This window comes from Dichotomopilus funicola (genome assembly GCF_033296635.1).
Source record: "Dichotomopilus funicola strain CBS 141.50 unplaced genomic scaffold C8A04scaffold_2, whole genome shotgun sequence".
Lineage (NCBI taxonomy): Eukaryota > Fungi > Ascomycota > Sordariomycetes > Sordariales > Chaetomiaceae > Dichotomopilus > Dichotomopilus funicola.
Genome location: NW_026944023.1, coordinates 376,395 through 399,193, shown reverse-complemented (window position 1 = coordinate 399,193; position 22,799 = coordinate 376,395). Strand labels below are relative to the sequence as shown.

General features: G+C 55.2%; 5 protein-coding genes across 5 annotated transcripts; 2 read left to right on the top strand and 3 right to left on the bottom strand.

The window, feature by feature from the left end:
- Positions 1–14: 14 nt before the first annotated feature.
- On the bottom strand, positions 15–6,068 carry C8A04DRAFT_33838 (uncharacterized protein; the record flags this gene model as incomplete). The annotated part of the gene is made up of 8 exons (XM_062782624.1): positions 15–465; positions 542–1,547; positions 1,625–1,845; positions 2,038–2,050; positions 2,775–2,876; positions 4,100–4,505; positions 4,629–5,795; positions 5,850–6,068. 8 exons carry the CDS (start codon positions 6,066–6,068, stop codon positions 15–17), a joined length of 3,585 nt encoding a protein of 1,194 aa, XP_062641072.1.
- Positions 6,069–8,543: 2,475 nt separating this feature from the next.
- On the top strand, positions 8,544–10,169 carry C8A04DRAFT_24247 (uncharacterized protein; the record flags this gene model as incomplete). Its single annotated transcript, XM_062779047.1, has 2 exons — positions 8,544–8,929; positions 8,993–10,169. The coding sequence occupies 2 exons, from the start codon at positions 8,544–8,546 to the stop codon at positions 10,167–10,169; spliced, it is 1,563 nt and encodes a 520-aa protein (XP_062641071.1).
- Positions 10,170–11,135: 966 nt separating this feature from the next.
- C8A04DRAFT_8731 (uncharacterized protein) lies at positions 11,136–13,437 on the top strand (the record flags this gene model as incomplete). The annotated part of the gene is made up of 2 exons (XM_062785222.1): positions 11,136–12,401; positions 12,475–13,437. The coding sequence occupies 2 exons, from the start codon at positions 11,136–11,138 to the stop codon at positions 13,435–13,437; spliced, it is 2,229 nt and encodes a 742-aa protein (XP_062641070.1).
- A 1,194-nt stretch (positions 13,438–14,631) lies between these two features.
- Positions 14,632–18,463, bottom strand: C8A04DRAFT_8744 (mediator complex subunit MED14-domain-containing protein; the record flags this gene model as incomplete). The annotated part of the gene is made up of 3 exons (XM_062785227.1): positions 14,632–16,357; positions 16,475–17,682; positions 17,744–18,463. The coding sequence occupies 3 exons, from the start codon at positions 18,461–18,463 to the stop codon at positions 14,632–14,634; spliced, it is 3,654 nt and encodes a 1,217-aa protein (XP_062641069.1).
- A 1,886-nt stretch (positions 18,464–20,349) lies between these two features.
- Positions 20,350–22,303, bottom strand: C8A04DRAFT_33831 (glucose-6-phosphate dehydrogenase; the record flags this gene model as incomplete). The annotated part of the gene is made up of 6 exons (XM_062782623.1): positions 20,350–20,468; positions 20,534–21,473; positions 21,539–21,883; positions 21,945–21,965; positions 22,021–22,093; positions 22,281–22,303. 6 exons carry the CDS (start codon positions 22,301–22,303, stop codon positions 20,350–20,352), a joined length of 1,521 nt encoding a protein of 506 aa, XP_062641068.1.
- Between the last annotated feature and the right edge of the window lie 496 nt (positions 22,304–22,799).

The following is a 22,799-nucleotide window of genomic DNA, read 5'->3' as shown; positions in this document are numbered from 1 at the left end:
CCCATGTAACCTCCCTATTTCTCACTCTCACTCTCACTGTCCCTGGCCCCCTTAGCCTCCCACAAAGCCACCCTCACCCCATCCGCCGGCTGCAACACAATATCCGCCTTCAACCTCGGCTCCACACCCACCGGCATATAATTCTCAATCCTCTCATACCTCTGAAACAACCTCGTAAGCACATACCCCATCTCAGTCAGCGCAAACTGCTGCCCAATACAAATCCGCGGCCCGCCATTAAACGGAATGTACTGCCACGGTTTCGGCTGCCAGGTGAACCACCGGTCCGGGGAGAAAACGTCTACGGGGGCGAAGTCGGGGCTGGGTGGCTGGTAGAGGTCGGCGCGGCGTTGCATGACTAGCGTGGAGTAGCCTATGGGTGTGTCTTTGAGGACTTTGACGGGGTCGAGACCGGTGGGACCGCCGCCGTGCGGGAGGGTGGTGTCGTTTAGGGCGAGGCGGACGCTGAAGAGAGGGTGTTAGTTGGGATGAGGTTGGGGACGAAGAGAGGAGACAGAAGGGGTTGTGGTTGACAACATACTTGTACGGCACAACAGGGTATAACCGCAAAGTCTCGTTCATGACATTCTGCAGGTACTTCATGCCCTTCAGGTCAGTATACGTCGGCGCCCTCGTCGGCCCCACCACGGACAAGATCTCGGCGCGCAGTTTCGCCAGGGCCTCCGGATGGCGGGCCAGCTCATAGACGGTCCACGACAGCGTGCAGGCGGTGGTGTCGCGCCCCGCGAGGAGGATGGCGATGAGCTGGTCGCGCAGCACCTGGCGGTCGCGGGTGTAGCCGGCGAGGGCATGCAGGAAGGTGTAGCCGGAATCGCTTTTGGATTTGGTGGAGAGTTCCTCTGGGCTGAGGCGGAGGGTGCGCTCGATGTACATGTTGATGAAGTCGTCGATTGTGGCCATGCCTTCGTGGAAGGTGCCTCGGGGGACGAGGCCGTTGAGGGCGCCGGTTCGGGAGATGATGCCCTGGACGCGCTGGACCTCGGCGAAGGCTTCGGCGAACTTTTGGCGCGGGTGGCTGAGCGATTTGACGTCCTGGCCGAGGAGGAACTCGGTGGCCGAGTCGAGGGTGAACCGGAAGAAGAGATCGCTGATTTCCAGGGGCTTTCCGTTCCCGGCTTCCATATCGACGGCTTGGTGCTCGCTGTTAAGAGCACCCCCGTTCGCGATGGCGCGGAACAGGGTCTGCATGTGCTTTTCAAACACATGCAAGTCGCTTACACGGTCCTTGATAAACTGCGGGCGGATCAGCTGCCGGCTGTCGTGCCACAGGGTGCCGTCGGTCGTGAAGATGCTGTCGCCGAGAAAGGCCTTCCACTCGCGGTGGAACGGCTCGCCCTTGCCGTAGTCGCTGAACTGGGTGGCGAGAATAGCCTTGATATTCTCCGGGTCCGCGGTGAACACGATCCGGCGGCCGGCGATACGGCCCTCGGCCGTGTACATCGGTGTATGAGCTAGCATGCGCCGCCAAAACGTCAGGTTCTCGTGTTTCTTGCCTGCGCGGATGCCGTTGTAAAGAAAGTCCAGACCTGGCTCTGGGTTAGCAGGGTTTTTGAAGGTCAAGAAAGAACAAGTCTAGACAGCCATGTCCATGCCCCCCACTTACAAAATGGCATGACCGACGGGAGGCCGGGCGCCCTCGACCCTGGTAGCCGGAGGAGTTTGGTCTCCTGGACCAATGGCCACAGTACCATGCTATATAAGACATAGGCGAAGACGAGGCCGGGTAACAGGAACACGGCGCCCTTGATCGACACATTGTCGACGAGAGCTTCGATGAGCCCCATTGTGCGTTGATTGATGGACCGGGTTGGGTCAACGAACGTCCTCCGACGGTGAGAGTACAGTCTATAATTCGAGATCGAGCCACCTCACGGTCTAAGATGACTGACTGACTGACTGGCCGCTATCAACCAGTTTCCTCTGGAGGGGGAGCTTCGGGTTTTTAAAGCACAGGAAATATAAGAGGCTAATTGGATCTCTACCAGGAGGGTAGCTCTGCTAATTGGGTAACGGTACACGACCTCGTCGCCTTGGGTGTACAGCGTGTCCGGTCTGCACGTGTTTGTGGTGGTTCAACAGGACGAGAAGTGACAGTTCGGCCGTTTTTATTCTCGACTTCTTGAGAACCACGGCCGGTCGGTCTCTTTAAGAAGGCCACCGGAGTCGACACAACCCCGAGTTCCGCAGTTTGAATTCTTGGATAGGCAAGGGGGGATGATCAGAAGGGAAGTGAGTGATGTCGGGGATATGTTAAGGGACCATCCCGGGGTTGAAACACTAAAGAGAGAGACTTCGGAGGTATGGTTGCCAAGTCTTTTTCGGAGAGCACCCGTCCCGTTCGGCCGTTGTCTGGAGGGTTGCGCTATGGGTGGACACGCGGGGAAGACATGGGGGTGAGGAGAATTGGGGGCGGTTCCAGGATCGGGATCGAAGCAATGTGTGGACATTGTGTTTTCATGGAGCCTCGGAGCGTCCATTCGACACCCATAATGTTTCTAGAACGATTGGTGAGTGAGACAATACCCACTCGTCAACACCAACCTTCCTTGCCTTTGCAACATATGTTGGTGGGGTTGACCATGTCTTTCGCGGAGAACCCTGCCGAGCCTTGACACTAGTTTGACAGTAGGTGGGTTTAATCCGAGATACACGAGAACGAAGGAACGAAGTTGCAGGACTGTGACCGTTGATCCGTCATGGAAAAGGTCGCTTATCGGCTTGTCCCGACAACAAAACGCTTTAACTTGTCCTACCTTCTACCAAGGAGTATCCCGGGATGGTGTGCTCACCGGGCCTCGCGGCCTTGAAAATAGAAATATTTGCCAGTTTTGTAGGCTGGCCGCGTTTCCGCATAGCTTCGTTGACCGTTCCAGCCATAGCTTTCGGTAGTGTACCGCTTTCATCTCTGTAGTGTAACAATTCCGTGCATGGTAACTCCTGAGAAGGGCGGTGACGCCATGCTGTGTAATGTCGTGCAGTGGTGCTGTCACTTTGGTAGGACGAGGATATCGGACGAAAGGTGAGTTGCTGCTGACAGACTTGCAGACCATCGCGGCAACCTACATGTTGAGCCTTTGGGAGGTTGCTGGAGGAACCTCAATCCCTCGAGATTATTGGAGGTTGGATGCCGTTTTCCGAAAGTTGACGAAGCCCGCACGCAGACCGAAACTCCTTTTCTACGGTACGGTACTGTACATACCTAAGTTGAGCTAAACGCCGCCGAGACATTACCAAGCCGCTCTGCTCGTCGGTTTTAACCCGACATGAGAGTTCTTGACTTGAACGTCTAGTCTCACTTCTATTCGGGCTTCCGTTGTGCAACGAAAGTTGGGTGGGCAGCACAAGTCTACACGCCCTAATAGTACACGGGAGAGGAACAGGAGCTCTGGGGAAGGAGCAATCCTTACCCCGAGTGCCGAGCCAATGGAGTTGCAGGGCCCTCTGTCCCTGACGCGTTGCCGATCGGAGTTTGTTAACCCGACGATAACCCAGAACATCAAATTCTGGATGTTTGGTAACTAAGGTCTTCTTTGGAAAGCTCGACCTTGCAAGGACAAGGACAAAGCTTTGCAAAGACTGTTATCTTCACCCGAATATGCACCACAAAGGTACATACAACGCTTTAAACTTGAAGCGCTCGCCGCTTGGACCGCTCGAGCTGCCAAGTGATTCGTCCTCGCCATCCCAACAACAAGCGGAGCACACCCGATGGTCGCTTCACACACTTGCCAAGCGGGCCAACGGGACCACTCCGAACACAACACCCTCGCAAGCTCGCAAGCCACGATCATGGAGATCCCTCTTGGTACTTACCCCGCCATCCCTCCACACAACGCTCACACGACACACAGTTCTCAATGGGTAACTACGTAACGTCCCATCAGGCCAAGAAAAAAGTGGGAAATTTGGTAATGTAGTGAAGGGGGACGGACGATATCATAATCGATTTGCCGCTCTTATGATTAAGAAGAATGCGAAAAAGGCTACCACATACCGAACCCTACCCCTCATGTCACATATACATCTGTTCAGCGATCATAATACCTCTTGTACCCCTCAAAACCCTTTTAGTACCCACACTCCTCCGCCGAGCCCTGCGTGCAAAACGTCATCTGGATCGGCGCAGACCGCAAGCCCTTCAGCACCAGCCGCTCCCGGAACTCATTCAAACGCGGCGCAGCATCATACTGCGAGCGGTTCTGCCCGGACGCGTCCTGGCGACCAGACCAGAGCACCTCGCCCGCCACGCTGGCGCGGGGCCAGATGACCGAGTCGATGTTGGCCGCATCGATGGTCTCGGCCCACACGGCGACCTCGCCGCCCAGGACGAGCTTGGCTTGCTCTGGGGTGAGGCCGGCGACGGGGTCGTAGGCGTACACGAGACCCCAGCTCTTGGTCGGGCCGCACCAGTCGTTGAAGGGATAGCCGGTCTCGAAGTTTTCGTTGTTCCAGCTGATCCAGCCGCCGCGACCGCAGTCGAGGTACTGTGGGGTTGGTATACCGTGTTAGCAAGGGACATTGAAACTCCTTTCTTTTCCTTTTTTTTCCGAGAAAAAAGGGAAAGAATTTTCAAATTATTCAAGCGGCTGCGCCAGAGGTGTGCTTACCCAAAAGTTGTAGTTGCTGTCAATAACCTGGAGGCCGAGGTTGGTCAGCTTCTTAACCGAGTCACCACCAAGCCACGATTGGACGACTGTGTCCTTGCCGAGGGTGACGTTCCAGTCGAGCGGAATCTCCTCCCAGGTGACCGGGGTGAGGCCAGCCTTGCGGATGTGCTTGTGTTGCGTGTCGATGAACTTTTGCAGCAGTGGCTGCAGCACCTCGGTCTGGTTGGAGCGGATGCCGTCGTCGAGCATCGAGTCGTTGGCGTTGAGCTCGTCGCCACCGGTGTGGAAGTAGGCCGAGTACGGGTGCACACGCGGCAGCAGGTCGTCCCAGAGCTTCTCGAGGAAGGCGTCGACCTTGTCGTTGTCGAGCTTGAACGCGCCGCATGGCGGTTCCGCACACCACCAGTAGTATGGCAGCTCGTTGTAGGCAACGATCAGCTCCGGGTGGGAGAGCGAGACCACACCGATGTGGCCCGGCATGTCGATCTCAAAGTACACCTCGACGCCGCGGACCGCGCCGTACTTTTGGATGCTCTCGATGTCGGTCGGTGTGTAGGTCTGGCTTGGGTGGTAGGCGCCTTTCTCTGCGACCTCGGGCAGGGCGGGGATCTCCAGCGGCCACGACTGCGAGTCGGTGACGTGGACATGCAGCCGGTTCAGCTTGCTCGAGGACATGCCGTCGATGGTGCGGAGGATGTTCTCGACGGGCAGGTAGTTGCGGGCCGTGTCGATCATGATGCCACGGTGAGGGAACTTGGGCGCATCGCGAATGTCGATGGGCGCGTACGGGGTGTACCAGGAGGTCCCGGTAGAATGCTGGTAGAAAAGCTGGGAGAAGGTCTCGAGGCCGTGGAGCACGCCGATCGAGGAGACGGCCGAGAGCTTGACATCGCCAGCCGCGCTCACCGTTAGGTTGTACGACTCGTCGACCTCGCCGGCGAGCGGCTTGAACGCGCTCGGGTGGTCCTTGCCGGTCTGCACGATCTTGAGCGTCTTGAGGAATTTCTGGTCCTTGTGCACATCGGGCTCCCACTTGGACCGGGGCTTGTGCAGCTTCCACGGCACAAATTTGCTGTCGAAGATGCCGGCGAGCGCCCTGGAGATGCCCGCCTGCACGATCTCCTTGCTGCTCAAGGCGGAGGGAACATATCCGTATGTGTACGGAACCTGTCGGAGTGGTGTTTGTTTAGTATCCCGCGCCTCGTCCCCGTCAAGACATACATAATCCCGGTGAAGAGTGGAAGAGGGAAAGGAAGGAGAGGGGCAAGAAAGAGAGCAAAACCAGCATACGGATGCGCCATTGTAGGTGATCTTGATATTTTGGTGCAGGTACAGGACCGAGTCGCCCTTGGTGTAGCTCTGCGGGGCGGGCCAGATAGCCGCGACGGGCTGGAGCGCCGCCGCGAGAAGAGAAAGACAGGAAAGTGGCACGGACCACATCTTGACAAACAAGAAAGGTGAAAATCCACGGCTTTGTCGCGTGGATTTCGCGCGAGAAGCGTGGAGAAGAAATGAGGAAGGAAGCCAATAAGCCGGGGAGGCGAGGGCGGGAATGTTTATAGTTGGGGGTGGTTTTTGCCTTCGAACACTCGTTCGGGTATATTAATGAGACAAAGCGGAAGGTTGATTGGCCCTGGCAGATCCAATCAACAGAACCATGCTCTGCTCAGGGCACCGTAGCACGGTGTGGTCGCAGCCCGGGAGGGGAGGCAAGGAGGATTCCAACAGTGACGGGGAACCTGTCTTGTCTCTCCACTGTGTTTGTTTGCACACGGCTGGCTGGCTGAGTGTGTGTGTGATGCCGGTCTGCTCGCTGGCGGCCCCTGATGGGACGAACTTCCTTCTTTCCAATGTGCTGCTCGCTGTCGTTGGTGGTGGGTGCGACAAGGACCCCACTAACTACATGGCACGGTCAGCACATAATCGACCGACCGACCCACGAGGCTGGGTTCAGGTCATGCAGTGAATGGTACCGTCGCGTGGTCCGTTGCTGGGAAGAGGCGTAGCGCTGATCGAAATCTTGCGCTTTGCTCGGCGGGAGCTTGTGCTTTGCCCGTTATCCGGTACACGTAGGTAGTGAACTCTGGTAGCTCCTGTTCAAAGGCGCAACGTTACACGCTGCATTGGGAGTAACTAGCGGGGAGCCAAAGGCCAAAGTTGAGCAAAGTTGGAGACCAAAAAAGCCACTTCCAAGGGATCTTTTTTGGGGTTCTCAAAGACTCGGAGAAAATCTCATTTGCGTTTCTTTGCAGTGTGTGGGTGGATCGGATTTGCTTTGATCGATGGGCGCTTGATTGTGAGGGAGCCTGATCTTGCTGGGGCTGTTCGGTTCCGGGGCCAGGTAGCCGCCTTCCAGACGAGGACGATCATCGGATGATCTCATGCGCGGGTCGAGACGGAAAGAAACCGGCAGGGCCACCGCTCAACCGTGCCACTCGACCCATGCCTCGGATTCCAGCAGCAGTCTCGTACTTAAATGTATCATGGATTGGACTCGTCGGGAATCAGGTTCATGATCATGGAAGGAAAATAGCGTAGGCAGAGAGATGTTCTTGTCAGTAAGCGCACTCATCACGAAACTCGGAAATCATCAAAAGAGGGTTGAATCTGGAAAATCTCTTGATAGTTATTCGTCACTTTAGGTCGTTGGGAACAGGGGCTAGGTCCAGAGTTGGCGGCGCATGTTCAACTCCAGTCCGAGGCTGCCTGCCGGTGCACGGCTTCCGACTGGGCGAGTTGCCGACTACAGACATGAACTACGAGGAATTCACTTGTTCGTGCCTCTCCAGACCCACTGAAGCAAACTAGAATTGGAGAACGATGCGGCGTGGAATGTTGCTTTGGAGCCAAGGTTGCAGCTTAACACACCGCGGAAGTTGAACCTCGGGAGCAAGCTCTGGGCGGGACCCTCTTTTTGGAAGACGATGCTCAAACTCCGGCTAGACCATTGTTACCCGGCATATAAAGGGCGTTTAGTTAGGCACCCTAAAGGAGGGCGGGGGGTAATGCAACAAGCCAGGAGCGTTCCATGGCTTTAAGGAAGGATGTAGTAACAAGCAGTATCATCGTTGGAGGCATCGATTGTTCGGGAACGCTAGCTCCGACTTTGAGCTCGGAAGTGCGTGAGTTTTCTTGGCTATGTTGGCAAAATCGACGGTTCGTCAATGTCAACGTGCATTATGACATTTAGATGTTAATTGATTTTTGAAGCAACTACCGGATTTCATTTGGCAATTGACGTCAATCGATTCTCCCGGACACGGAGCCGGTTGAAGCAATGCGCCGCAGCTTGCGCAGCAAGAAAAGGCATGCGGCAGCAACATTGGATGCTGCATGGCACGGGAGACAAGGTGGAAGTGACCGGAAGTCAAGCGGCGAACCCAGAATGGAGCGGAACCTGTGAGTCGAGTGAGTTAGTCATCAGCCACTTTGACGCCACACACCAGAAGCTATCACGTGCTACACCACGTGACAAACGCATCCCAGCCACGGCGACAATCTTCTGGAGCAAGGCTTTTGGCTGCGCGTGCGGCTCCACGTCTGGAATCTTCAAACCTTCCCATCCGCTGTTCCGACCAACGCTCGGTTCCTTTTTCCCTCCCTCACGACGAAAATTTCTACGGAACATCTCATCGCGATCCCCATCGGAATCATTCACGGCACGTTCGGTCAACCTACGCCTGCAACGAGTCGTGCGCGCAAAGAGTCGCCACGGTCGCGTCTCCCAAAGCAAGCTGAAGATTCCTTTGGCCACTTCGCATCACAGTCAACTCCCGCCGAGCCTTCTTCTCATTCCATCAGCGTCCTCGTCATTTATATCTTCACGGCAGCGCGTGACACGGCGACTGCTTTTCGATCTACTTTTGATCGTACTTCCCGATCCCCGGTTTCTCCGACATAACTTCAGTCATCGCCATGTCGGTCGAGGTTGCTCTCCACACGCCCCTGGCGGATGCCCTGAATGAAGCGATTCAGGGTAAAATTGCGGAACTTGGTTGGGCCGGCCCTGGCGAAGGCTCTGCCATGTCGGAATACTTCGTCCTGATGTTAGCCAACGGCAAGACAGAGGCCGAGATCGCCGCCGAGATTGCAGGCGACCTCCTCGGGCTTGGCTCCGAAGACCAGACAGCTCCCGCTTTTGCGAACTGGCTATTCCAACAGATTGGCTCGATAAGCGCACAACTGGGCAACCATACATCACAACCGGCCGACGCTATGGATGGGGTTAAGGAGGAGTCCGTTGATGGCTCTGGCGATGCCAACATGGACACGTCAGATGCTCTCGCTTCGGGCTTCATTGCGTACGTACTTATTCCCTTGTCTGGCTTTCCTTCCTGTCTGCCTATGATACTGACATACTGTAGACCCACTGGTCCTAAAGCGATGCGCAATGGCGGAGGTGGTGGCATGCGTGGTGGGGCGCGGGAGAAGCGCATGATGGGCCAGATCAACCGGGCGCTCGACCGCACACCAGATTCGGTCCTCCACCGCGTACGCAGCCAGTCCGGAAACGAGCGGATCGGAAGAGGCCCGCCGGCCGGGCCAAGGATGGGCGTGGGGAGACAACCACGCAACCCCAACGCCCGCGCCAGCAACATCGCCAACGGGCTCGCTAATATGGGCAATATGCCACCGAACGCCGTGATGGGGATGAACGGGATACCCGGTGGGATCGGTCCCATGGGTGCTCCCGGCTACGGGCAACCGGATCTCTATGCCATTATGGAACAGCAAAACCACATGCTCCAGCAGATGCAGCAACAACTAATGATGCAGCAAGCGAATGGCGCAGGCGGTCGCGGTGGCCGTGGCAAGAATCAGTTTGACCGGGGTGGGAGAGGGGGTCAGTTTCGACGCGGTGGGCACCATCAGCAGCAGCACAACGGTCATGCAGACCACCACAACCAGCAGCAGCAGCAGCAGGGCTCGGAAGCCGGCCAACCGGATGCTGCCTCCCAAGGCGATGTCGACATGACCGGTGCTAAGCGCGAGGCGCCAAACCCGGATGATACGGTGTGCCGGTTCAACCTTCGATGCCAAAACAAGGATTGCAAGTTTGCGCACCAGTCGCCGGCCGCACCACCAGGGACGGCGATCGACCTCAAGGACATCTGCACGTTCGGCGCGGCCTGCAAAAACCGCAAGTGTGTGGGCCGGCACCCGTCGCCGGCAACCAAGATGGCGCACCAGAGCGAACAGGACTGCAAGTTCTTCCCCAACTGCACAAACCCGCACTGCCCATTCCGGCACCCGACCATGCCGGCGTGCCGCAACGGAGGCGAGTGCAAGGTCCCCAACTGCAAGTTCACGCACGTCAAGACGGCCTGCAAGTACCACCCTTGCACCAACCGCAGCTGCCCGTTCATGCATGAGGAAGGCCAGCGCGGCACGTTCCAGGACAAGGTGTGGACGTCGGAGGAGGGCTCGAAGGAGCATGTTAGTGAGCGCAAGTTTGCCGCGGATGGGCCTGAGGATATTGTGCTACCTGGGTCATCGGAACAGATGGAGGCTGAGGCTGAGGATACCGAGGTGATTGTCTAGAAGATGTGTTCCAAACACGGGGGGCGGAACCGGAATCGGAACCGGACACGGAAACGGAAACGGAAACTGAGGAAACACTCGGTTGTAATTTCAAATGGGGAAATGAGAATGTATTCCACGACAGGATGAAGCAAACAGCCGTATGAGGCATGCCGGGATGGGGGAAAGGGCAATGAACGGGATTTCTACACACAAGACAGGGCTAAGAAGATACCCTCTTTGAAAAAAAGGACATGGGGCATGTGAGGAGGGTTCGAGTCTGGAAACTGGTCCTGTACTACTAGTATATCATTCATCATGCGGCGTTGTTGGGGACGGCACTGTGGGTTTCTGGTCAGGTTTTTGCCAACTTCTTTCCTTTTCTTTCCCTTTTCTGCTTTGCTTTTGCTAGATCGGATCACTGCGTTTTGTATGTGATAGCGGGGAACAAAGAGCGATGGACTGGTGATGGGCCCTGAGCGGCGAGAATCCAGACCACAGTTGCTCGCTCTCTTACATGTTGGGGCTTCATGCCTCTCCATATGGACCTCGTGAACGAAGACGTTATGTGTAGGTACTTCGTAGTTCGTAACTGTGGACGGGTAACGGCATGACTCGGTTCTGTTGGTAAGTATGTTAAAGCACCGGAAGTTTTCGGCTGCGTGAGTTGTCTTGCCCTATTTAAACTAGTGGTTGCCCAGATTTCGAACCCATTATGCCTCTATGAGTTAACTTACATAGTAGTAGGCAGTGGGCTACTGGAAGAAAAAAAAAGGCTTGAATTTATTTGGCAGGCTGGTTCTCAATTGTCAAGGGTTAGGGTTAAAAGCTCTCCACCTGCTCATTTGCCTACAGCCGGAGCTTCATCCCACTTCCACATCCAAGCCGTCCAACAGGACCACCCCCCCCCGAAGCCGCAACCGAAGCCATTGAACAATACAATCCCGGCTTTCCGGTGAGCGATGCAGCTGCCAACGTCCTCTTGACATGTACACCACCCGCCTGCGCTGCGGGGCGCGCATCCCGAGCTGCAATGGGGCGTCAGGGCCGTTGTCCTCTTTGCGAACTCGGGGTTTCTTGAACCGATCGGGAGCTGCGGCTTCGGCAAGTTTCACAACAGCAACGAAACGGAGGGCAAACACGATATTCCCGACTCGACCGAACCGAACGAGACCATGTGTTACCCCCCCATTACCCCTCCAAACGACAACCAAAAGCCACTATTTCTCTTCCACCCCCAGGAACCCTAACCGCGACCTGGACACTGACGACCTTGACTCCCAATATGACTTCGAGTTCGAACCCCCGAAAGACATCGCCATTCTCGGCACCGGCTTAACAGGTCTCACAACAGCATGGTATCTGACACAGAACCTTCCCGACGCTAACATCACCATCTACGAGGCAAGCGACAGAGTCGGCGGGTGGGTCGATACCGACAAGGTCGAGGTGACAACACCAGAGGGGGAAAAGGGTGTAGTCTACTTTGAGCGCGGGCCGCGCATGATCAAACCGCAGACGTCGGGAAGGGTGCCAAAGTGGGATGATCTGGTGTTTTTTGATCTGGTGACCAAACTTCAGCTCGGCGATCAGCTCATGCACATGAAGAAGTCGGAGGAATCCGTCTCCGGCTTCATCTACTACCCAGATCACCTTGTCCCTCTTCCCAAGGCGCCACCGAAAGGGAGCGGTGTATGGACTTGGATCAATTTCATCCGGACAGTCATTCCTCTCCTTTTCGAAGACCTCTTCGCGGGCGTGTTCTCCGACATCAGGGGGATGCTTGTGACCCAACAAAACCCTCTACGGACCAGAATTCTCGAGAGGCGGGAGGATGTATCGATGGGGGACTACCTTACTGCCCGGCTAGGGAGACCGGACATGGTGAACAAGTTCGTATCTGCTGGTGTTCACGGCATCATGGGCGGCGATGTATGGAAGCAGAGCATGGCCAGCGGTTTCGCGGCGGACTCACTCATCCCAGGCGGTCAGGATCCCGAGCATCGTGCTTGGACGCGTGTCGTTGACTATCACCTCATGGAAACGCTGACTCGGGACGAGGCCGTCTTCGACTTGGCTACGGAGCACCTCGATACAAGCGCACTCTGGTTTCGCAACGGGTTCACCACGTTGCCGAATGCTATCGCCGATGCGCTCAAAAAGAACCCAAGAGTAAACATAAGGATGTCCGAGCCCGTCACTAACATCAAACGGCTTCAGAAGGAGTCGGAGGATAGCGAGGACAAAATTGAGGTAAACCCCGTCCTGATGTCCCTCGGATTTGATTTGTTTATAGAGATATCTAACCTCATGGCATCTGCCTCAGGTCGAAAGCAAGTCCCGTGACGGAGTGAAAACCAGCAGTTCATACGATAAAGTCATCTCTACTATTTCCGCCAAGACGCTCCATAGAGTAACCTCGTCTTCCCTACCTTCTCTCGAAGACTCACCAGCTGTGTCCATCATGGTAGTCAACATCTGGTACCCCGAGCTAGGGGTCAACGCCCCCTACCACGGCTTCGGCTACCTTCTCCCGCAAGCTGTCCCCTATTCCGAAAACCCGGAATGGGTCCTCGGCGTGATCTTCGACTCAGAGCGCGAGGCCCCCCTCCCGACCCTGTCTAACCCAGACCCCCCATACCGCGGCGCTGACACCGTCCCGGGGACCAAGCTAACCGTCATGATGGGCGGCCACTACTGGGACGAGATCATGCAACCCCCCAAGTCTGAGGATGGGAACCCCCACTGGCAAATCGATCGCCATGCCCTCGAAGAACAAGCCAAGAAGAACGCGCTCGCCGCCGTGCAGCGCCACCTGAAACTAGACCCGGCCCTTGCCGAGCATGCCCACGTCTCTGCGCGCCTCTGCTACGACTGCATCCCGCAGCATGTCGTCGGCCACCTAGACCGCATGCAGCAGACCAACTACGAGCTGGAGTCCGAATTCGGAGGGCTTTTGTCCGTCGTGGGCCACAGCTTCCAGAACCCTGGCGTGCTGGGCATGCTGCGTGCCGGGTTTGATGTCGCCTCGCAGGTTTCCGGACTGGAGATGGTGGATGTGATGGAGGGCGATAACCCCTGGCCCATTGGGGCGACGGGGCTGGGACGGCTGGCCGAGAAACCGGAGGAGGGGTTGTGGGTCCCGTGTGACCGGAGGAGGTTGCCGTTGAGGTTTAACAGCGGTGCCCGGCCGGACCCGGAGTATCGGAGGAGGATGCCGAGAGAGCGTGAGGAGGAGGAGGAAGAGGAGGAGGAGGAGGAGGAGGAGGAGGGGAGGAGGCGAAGATAGGGGAGGGAATGAGAACTTGAGAAGAAAATAGTTGTGGGTGCGCGGCGGTCCTCCTCGGTCCTAGTTGGACGTGGCTTTGGGTTAACTCACTGACTGATGGGCATCAGCATCTCTGCCAATAGTTGGCTGGTTCTTATGTGCAGAAAATATGTAAGATATGACGAGGGGGGCTCACTGTACACACATGCATGGTGTGGTGGGCAATGTATGCGGCTACAGGTAAGAGTCTGTGATGCAATAGGGCACATAGATCAACACCCATTGTAAAAATTCTTCTTGTAGTAAACAACGAAGACCGCTAAAAATAGTGGTGATTCAAACACTCACACATGGGCACTAATTCTTGAAGCCTTAGTTCTATGTGATTGCCATAGCCTTGGTATCATTCACCTATCACCTATCTAGAATCGTCCACACCACGACCAAGGCCCCGCAAACGTAAGTTATTCGCCGGCATATTCGCAACGCAAAACCGCGAGTGGCGCGCACAATGAAATGATATAATGGTATCCCCTCCACTCAACCCTCTCGACTCATTGACCTCCCCTTTCATGCGTTATCTCCCCCCCTTGACTAATCAGCCCGGTGTGTTTCTTTATATTGCCCGACCATGAAGGCCCCAACCCGAGACCTCTCTCCCCATTCCCCCGTGATTACTGACAGCATCGCTAGCCGGAGACCCGGAAAGTCGGTACGATTAAAGGACGCCAGGCGCTTAAAAGTACGAGAAAAACGAAACCATGCCAGCCCGGTGTCAGCCTTCTCGCTCTCTGATGTCAAATAAATAGGGGCGATAAGCAAAAAAAAAAGAAAGAAAGAAAAAGGAATGATAAAAAATCAAGGCCAAAGCTGGTTAAAAGCAGAATATACGAGGGAAAGCGAAAACAGGCCCCGAACGATACATGGCAAACGTTTCCGCATGAATTGACTAGCAATTGCCTCCCTCCGTGAACACGTACCGAAGCGTTTCTTCTTCTATTCATCGTTGTCGTGGATAAAACAAAGAGCAATCGCATCCCTAAGCCCCCCGGAATCAGTACGAAGACCATAAAACGCCAAACCAAACCAGCCCAGCCCAGTCCAACCCAGTCCAGCCCAGTATATGTATGCACGCACGCAAGTACCGAATGCACCCCTCCAACTCAATCAAACCCCCGATCCCAACCAACACCTCCCCGAAACCTCCTTGCTCCCTTAATCCAGTACCACGACGGGGGCATTCTTATTATTCCCCGTTCCGCCGCCCCCTCGTTGTTGTCCTTGCATCTGGCCCTGGTTGTGTGCCCTGGCTTGACCTTGGGCTTGTGCCTGGGCTTGAGCCTGGGCGGCCATCTGTTGACGTTGCTGTAGACGAGCTTGGTGGAGCTGCTGCTGGTAGTGAGCTTGCTGGCCCGGTTGGAGTTGTTGGTGGAATCGGCCTGCGGGCCCGCCAGGCTGCTGTTGTTGCTGCTGTTGCTGTAACGACTGGTGTCCGAGGGGTTGTGGTTGCTGCGGCTGCTGTGATGGCTGCGGTGGCTGATGCTGCGGTTGCTGTTGTTCCTGGACAAGGGCCTGCTGCTGTTGTTGCTGCGGCTGTACTATTTGTTGCGGGGGAGCGGGTGTGCCGGCAAGTGACTGGAGTGCCTCGTTCACGAGGACTAGAAGGTTACCGATGCCCTCTTCCCAGTTTGCGACGGCGCTGTTCATGAGACCCTTGAAACCCTTGCCACTGGTCGACCAGACACGCTGTTTCAGCACCTTGTTGAACTCGTCGTTTTCATTGTTGACATTGTCGTCGGTGTTGGGGCGGTAGACGTGCCAGGACAGGTTGCCATCTTTGTCGCGGGGTTTGATGTCCAGGTGCACCCGGCGGTTCTTGGCGCCGGAGAGCGCAAAGCGAATAGTGACCCAGTCCAAACGCTTATGGAACACGTAGCAGGCCCCCTGTTCTTTTGCGAGAACCGGATTCCACGAGTCCTGCATTTTCTCGAGCGCATCAAAGAGCGGTAGTGTGAAGACGAGGTAAGCTGGAAGCTTCTTGAAGCCGGGTGTGTTCGCAGTCAGACGCAGAAAGTCAATGATTCGCAGATGGGGGTTTCCGGTCTCGAGAATGACATTCACGCCCTCGGCGGCAGCAAGATCAAGACGGACTTTCCATCCCTGTGACTTGGAGTCCTTATCTGGAGAAGTAGACTGGCCATTCGGGCCAATCTTGCTGTAGGAAAAGACAATCTCGCGGAGAGTGATCGTCTCGGCTGTGATGTGCTTTCCACAAGTGCGGAGAGCATTGACAATGTCGACCAGGCGATCGAGCGCCTGCATGCGGTCTCGAAGCAAGGGGATTGTCCCTGAAACGGCCTCGGGGTGAAAGCGAAGGACGAATTGGCCTTGTTGGTGGTGATATGACACGTCACGATCCAGCTGGGGCTGCAATAGCTGAAACCGAGAACGGTTAGTGACGCTGACTGTCGCCTCAACCATGCCTTTCTGCCGCGGCCACTGCTTTTGTGGCGAGCCGGACTGGGCCAGAAACTCTTGATATTGTGGGGGTTGAATAGGCGCCGGTCCCCTGTAAATAATCGGGATGAGTTTCGCTGCCCATGGCGCCGTCCGGGGATTGCTGGTGGTGTTGAGAGAATGAGTTGAATTAACGGAGTTAGAGAGGACCGGTAGGCTCGGAGAGTCAGATTTCGTCGTCAGCATATCCGCCGACTGCACGTGTGTAACGAGGGCTCCAGCGACACCGAGTCTGGCTACAGTATGGGGTATGCGTTCTTGGTAGAGTCCCTGAAGGTCGTAGATTTGGGCCATGATGTTGGTAGTGTGCTCGGTTAGCTTTGGTATCAGGGGGCTAGAGGATGAGAGCAGGTCGGAAGGCCGCATAGGCAGCTCTGTGAATGTGTGGACCCGGAAGCCGGTTAAGCCATGGCCCTCGGGTGTTCTGGAATTCCACTGTTAGAAGAAACTCTTTTGCAATGATGGATACGGGGATAGACACCGAAGAAGGAGCGGAAAGAAAACAAAAGAAGAAAAGAACACCAGCAAGAAGGGAACTTACATCTCCACCAACCACCAGCGATCCCCCCCAAGACTCAAACTCATCATGGCAAACCACTGCGGGTTCCAGCGAGCGTTCCTAGCCCACACCGCATAAAAAGGGGGGCGGATGGTTGTAGCCCGTGAATAGACAACACGCTTTGTCTCGTCTTGCGGGACCGGGGCCTGTGACAGAACAACCCAGTCGGTCGACTTCGACAGCTTCTTGAGGCAATGTGCGCTGTATAACCACCTGTAATGCTCCAACATAGCTGCACCGTCGTCCGCAGGGTTGCGCACGGAATTCATGCGCTGCGCCCAGTCCCGCCCCATTGGGGAAGAGTCCTTAAAAGAGAAGGCCCCTGACCAAGTCCCAATACCTAGCACGGCTTCCTTGTCACCGATGAGCTGCATCGTAAGCGAAGACTCCGACCCGGGATGTTGCGCAATCCGCAGAACCAACTTGCCGTCCCTTTGCGCGTATCGGGGTTTGCTCTGTAGCGTATTGTATATCGACGAGAGTGTGTGTTCGATGTGCTTTGAGACGACAGTGGCTAGTAACGTCTCAACAGAGATATTGCTAGTGTCAAACGGAATGTCGATCCCTTTTGGCTCTTTCCCTTCGCGAAACCACTGTAACAGGAGACGACTAGGTGAATCTGGCTCCCCATACTTTTGTGAGAGTTTGCCGCTGTGCACACCGAGGAGAATCCAGCTCGGTGATGCCTGGGCATGGGGGCTTTGTGCCCAGTACTGAATACCCAGCGCCCGGTTCAACCTCTCAACCTTCAATGTCCCAGCCCATCGCCCAGTGTGGCTGAGCTCATTTGCCTGACGAGTGTATTCGCCAATCTTGGTGGTAAGAGTCAGTTCGTGGAGGAAGTTATAGCAACCCGTCAAGCCTTCGAGTTGGAGGATGCCGTTGACCTGGTTCTCAATGAAGCTTCGTGCCCCCTCTGAGAGCACTGCGGGTGCTGGAGTGAAAATAGGCCGATAATCCAGGAACCAAAATTGGCTTTCAAAGTCGTCATCAGACACTGTAAGGTCGACCTCGAATTCGCCCGGCACGGTCAGGGTAACGCGACCACTGTCGACTTTGTAGTCCTTCCACGGCTCTGGGAGCTTCTCATATTCGTGAAGCTGGAGTCTCATGTGCAAGCTCACTTCGACTTCGTTGAGACAATTCAACGTTTCTTGCGGTGTTAATGGTGGTTTGGGGATATAACCAAACTATATACAATCACGTTAGCGATGAGAACGGCGACAGGCATGGAACGGGATCGCAACCTACGTCGGGCATCCAGTGAACGGCGCCGGTGCTAAGCACCTCTAGAGCCGTCTTCAAATCTGGGCTTGGGATTTTCGCAAAGTCCATGGAGGTCTTGACCTGAACCATCTCCCAAAACGTGTGCCCCAACCTCTCCAGCTTCTGGGCAAGATGCGTCCTCAGATCGATAAGCCTCCCAACTTCCTCGGCGTTCCTGGACCATTCGGTAATGACGAGTGCCTTGACCCATCGCGAGTGCAGATCCTGCATGAATTTGAGGGCCATCGTCTTTTTCTCCAAGCTCTCTGCCGATGTGTCCTCATGAAAAGGACTGGGGGCTTTTATGCCGCCATTGGCGTTGGTATTCATGTGGCCATTGATGCCGCCGATAGCCCCTTTAGCGTTGCCATTTAGCGCGTGATCTGGGAGAGGTTTTGACGCCGCTTCGAGAATAAACTCTTGTAGTTTCATGTGAGAATATTGAGCAAGTCGGCTCAGGAGTAAGCTGAGAGGTATGAGATCCGTGGTGATGTGTTCCACCTCATCGGCGGCCTCCTCCATCTTGGCCGTCCGCAGATTGTTCTCCACATAGCTATAGTCGCCGCTGATTTTCCCGCCGTGGTCGTCCGTACTGCTGCTCCCGGAGTACTCGCGTTTCACCGGCACGCTCTCCTCCTTAACGCCATTGACGATAGGGGCTTTGGCATGATCCGGTTGGGTTGAGGTGCGCATGCCGCTGTCCATTATGAAATCGACCCCTACCCCAGATATCACCCTTGCGGCACCGACAAGGTCAAATCAATGAAACGACCTGTGGAGTCGCAATCTCCAACCCGAGTCCGCTGATTGATGGCCCTTGGCGAAGGTAGGTAATGGGCGCAGATGATCGGTCTAGGCTAAACTACCGAAGAGCCTCTTTGCGGCCACTTAATGGTCGCCGATGAGGAGCCCGGAGATAGACGCCCGACCCGTAGATGACAGTCGTTCGGGCTGGCGCCCGGAGGAGAACAATAAAGGAATGGCAGTAAAAACAGACTTGTCGTCGAATGCTTCGCGGGTTCCATACGGCCAAGGTTCGCAGCAGTCGAAGTCAGCCGTGCCTGAAGTCCCACCACCGGGGGGTTTCGAAATAGACGCTCAAAGAAACAAGCGATGAAGTTCCCAGGCCGAGAAAGTCGGAATCAAGGCCCAGAGTCGCGTGCAGGCGCGACAGCAACTGGCGTGCCTGAACTGGCGAGCGAAGGGCTCAGAATGGAGGAAGGGCACGAGTGACGCGATAACCCATCACTATCCCAGCCCCAGCACTGCGACGCGCCTCGCGCCCGCAATATGTCGCGTCGATTTCCAGGTTTCGCTTCTCTCGTCGATCGGTCGCAAAGCTCGTTCGTTGCCGCCCGGCGATGCCCGCTCTTCGCGTTGGTCGGTCGCTCACCCAAACTGTCGCGTAGGGGAAAGGTAAAATGAAATGCCGTAATCAAGCAACGCTTCTGGTTGCGATGCGGTCGGTTATGTTGGTGGATGAACGGCGACGTCGCTTTGTTGGTCGCAGTCGGAATCGTCGAAGTGGGAAATGATGGATGAATGGTTTCCAGGCAGTCCGCTTTCTCAAAGAAACGGACGGGATGCAGGCCTCTTGGACCAGGGGTGTGGCAGGGGTATGACTTTTATGCCTGAAATGCAAGGCTGAAAGTACCTTTGAATCCCCATGCTGCCCCCACTTCCACTCTGAAATGGCTGGGACCCTCAATTCTTTCCCCTGACGTCGCGGCTCGAGGTTAAGATAACCTCGAAGGTTTGCTGCGTCAGGATTCCCGTCCGGCTGCTAGTATTAAGATTTTGCTTCTCAAATTACGCATCGCCATTCCCGTTACCCACTGATATTCTGTACGTTGCGACCGCCCAGAAAGGCCGGAATCTCCGAAACGATGCCTCGTAGTGTTCGTGTTTTTGAGGGCTCCTCTACGTCATTCGAAGATCGACAGACCTAGCTGCGATGTTCTCTCAAGGGTTCAGATGATGGAATTTGATAGCGATTGAATCGGTGTCAAGAATGCCATCCAATACATAAATTTGATATACATCCACGTACACTTCACTCACGGAAATTTCTCCACCCATTCGACTTCTGTCCAAGGGTCGGGAAACGGGGCAGTCCATTACGGCGTCAAGGCCGTGGAGAACATACTTGGCTCTCTTGCAGTATCTCCTTCCAGGTGCTCCACCAAACAACAATGAGTGCTTCAGCTCAACGAAAGCAAAGACATAAAATGTAAACTAGTGTTGCATATCAAGCACCCTTGAGCGGCTGTGCTACCCCGTTCCCTGCGTTGTGTAACCGCTTACAACCGCCGAAGTGAAATGGAAGAGATACAGACACAACTGCACACAGCTACATAGCTAACAAGACCCGGACACTGCTCGCGCCCCTCCGCCCTCCCTCGGACTCCCTAACGGTCCAAGGCCCATGAAGTCGATCGTGGCGTCCCATACCGGAAAACACGGCCGTGATCAGCTTGCGCCGTGTGTGGGTCAGCGTTGAGCATAACCGATGCGTTCAGTTGTGTCCAAAGACCATGGCTCAACCTTGTCCAAACAGTACCCGAGAACTTCTGTGAACATCAACACGTTACTCACAACTTGTTACCAGGCCCAAGCGCTGAGGTCGTCGGCCACTGGTATCCGGCGGCATCACTAAACTTGTAGCCGTACGATGAAGTGAAATCATCGAGTACGGCGGGGCCACGAGAGCCTAATGGGAAAAGAAAGTGTCAGTCAGTTAATGGAAAACAAACCACACAGAGAGATTTTCCTTACCGTATGGGTACTCCATGGGGATAATCTCCTTGTTGTCATCCAGGTAATGGAGGAGGGGAGTGAAAATCCTCCAGCTGGCGTCAAGCTCGTCATCCCGGACAAAGTTGGAGTGGTCGCCCTTCAGGCAGTCGAGGATTAACGACTCGTATGCCTCGGGGATCTTGAGGTCCGAGAACCGCCGTCGGTAAGTAAGATCAAGCTCTGTAACCACCGTCTGCATGGTCAGACCAGGAAGCTTCGAGTTCATCTTGATGTACACGCTCTCATTGGGCTGGATGCGCATCACAAGTTCATTCCGCGGGATGTCCTTAAAAATCCCAGAAGTAACGTCCTTGAACTGAACGCGAATCTCCGTTTTTTGCTCGTTGAGCGCCTTTCCAGCCTTCATGATGAAGGGGACGCCATCCCACCGCTCGTTCTTGATGTACGCAACAAGCGCACAGAAAGTCGGGCACCGCGAGTCCTTGGGAACTGTGTCATCCTCCTTGTACGACGGTTTACTACCGTCAATTGACTTCCCGTACTGGCCAATGATGACATTCTTTGGTTCAATGGCGGGAATCGCGCGAAGCACCCGGACCTTCTCATCGCGAATATCCTCCGATGAGAAAGAGATGGGTCGCTCCATGGCGAGCAAAGTCAGAACTTGGAGCAAGTGGTTCTGCATGACATCCCGGATGATGCCAAACTCGTCAAAGTAGCCACCACGGCCCTCAGTGCCAAATGGCTCCTTGAATGTTATCTGCACATTGTCGATGTGGTGCCGATTCCAAGTCGCCCCCAAGAATGAGTTGCCAAATCGCATAATGAGGATGTTTTTTACCATCTCCTTGCCCAGGTAGTGGTCAATTCGGAAGAGTTCGTCTTCCTTCCAGTCAGGCTCGAGAGACTTTTGGAGCTCGCGGGAGCTGGCCAAGTCCTTGCCGAAAGGCTTCTCAACCTACTAATGTGTTAATATCCCTTTATAAGAGCCCAAAAAAAGCAGTGATCTCCGGCGTGACGTACAATAACACGAGCAACACCCTTGGCAGGATAGCAGCACTTCTTCAGGTGCTGAGAGACGATGGTAAACACGCTAGGGGGCAAGGCCATGTAGAAGAGCCTGTTAGTTTCCTTTTTGCCCTGCTCAAGCTCCTCAAGGTGCTTATTGAGTTGCAAGAACGAATCATCCCGGTCGTATTGGCCGGAAACATATGTGCACAGCCCAGAAAACTCCTCCAGCTGTTGTTCGATATCCTTCGTCGGCGTCTTGATGTACGATTTGATACGACGAAGGTATTCGTCGTGGTCCATCTTGGTTCGCGCATAGCCAACGATCCGGATATCCTTGGGCAGGAATTGGTTTCGGTACTGCGGTATCCTTTAGTGATCTAATATTTCCCCTTTACCATAACATCCGCGAGTAACCTACGAGTCCGAAGAGAGCCGGGAACTGTGACATGTTAGCTAATTGGCACGCCAATGGGATTTCAACTAGTTCAGCATACTGTCTTCTTCTTAGCAAGATCGCCAGAGGCGCCGAGGACGACAATGACGGTGTTGTCCTTGAGCTCGACCGAGCTAGAAAATGATTAGCCAGCCTTCGAGACACAGCGCCGTTCTCCGATCCCCCATCATATATCGACAGCGCACAACGCTCTTGTTGCCGGTGACCCAAGTTCTGTGCAAAATGTCCTTGGATTCTATCTTCCATTCGGAGAAGCTCCACTGAAATTGTATCGCGCATGGCGGGGCTCGGGCAACTCACCCCGAGTGCAGTTCAGTGGTCATCTTGTCGAGCGTCTTTTTCCTCCTGAGCAAGCTTGAAGGCAGTCGACGATGAGCTGGCGTGGTATGTCTCAAATCTTTTCGTTGGTCTCGGAGATTGGCACGAGGAGAAGGTTGTGTGGTGGCGCCGGCGAGGAAGACAAAGATGGAAAATTGATCGGAGCCCGACTCGCATGGAAACCTCGGGGGTAATGGTATTTCAACCGGGCAGGGGCGATGAGTGATGCGCAGAAGATGGAGCTCATGGCATTTGCGACGAGGGGCAGCTTACTCAGGGACCCCGCCTTTACGTATTGGCTTTTGCCCTGACACCGGGCCAGAGCTTGGGCCTGCGTCTTGCAACCCTCACGGGTCCAGGTCCTCGAGTACAGTTTGCGCTCCTCCGACTTCTCCGAATGGTGCACGCCCCTCGCCGAATTTGTAACCCGTTGGTAAGGCACTTGACTACCGTGTTTTCATAAGAGCACCTGGCCCCTCGGGGATGCGCAACGCGCAAAGG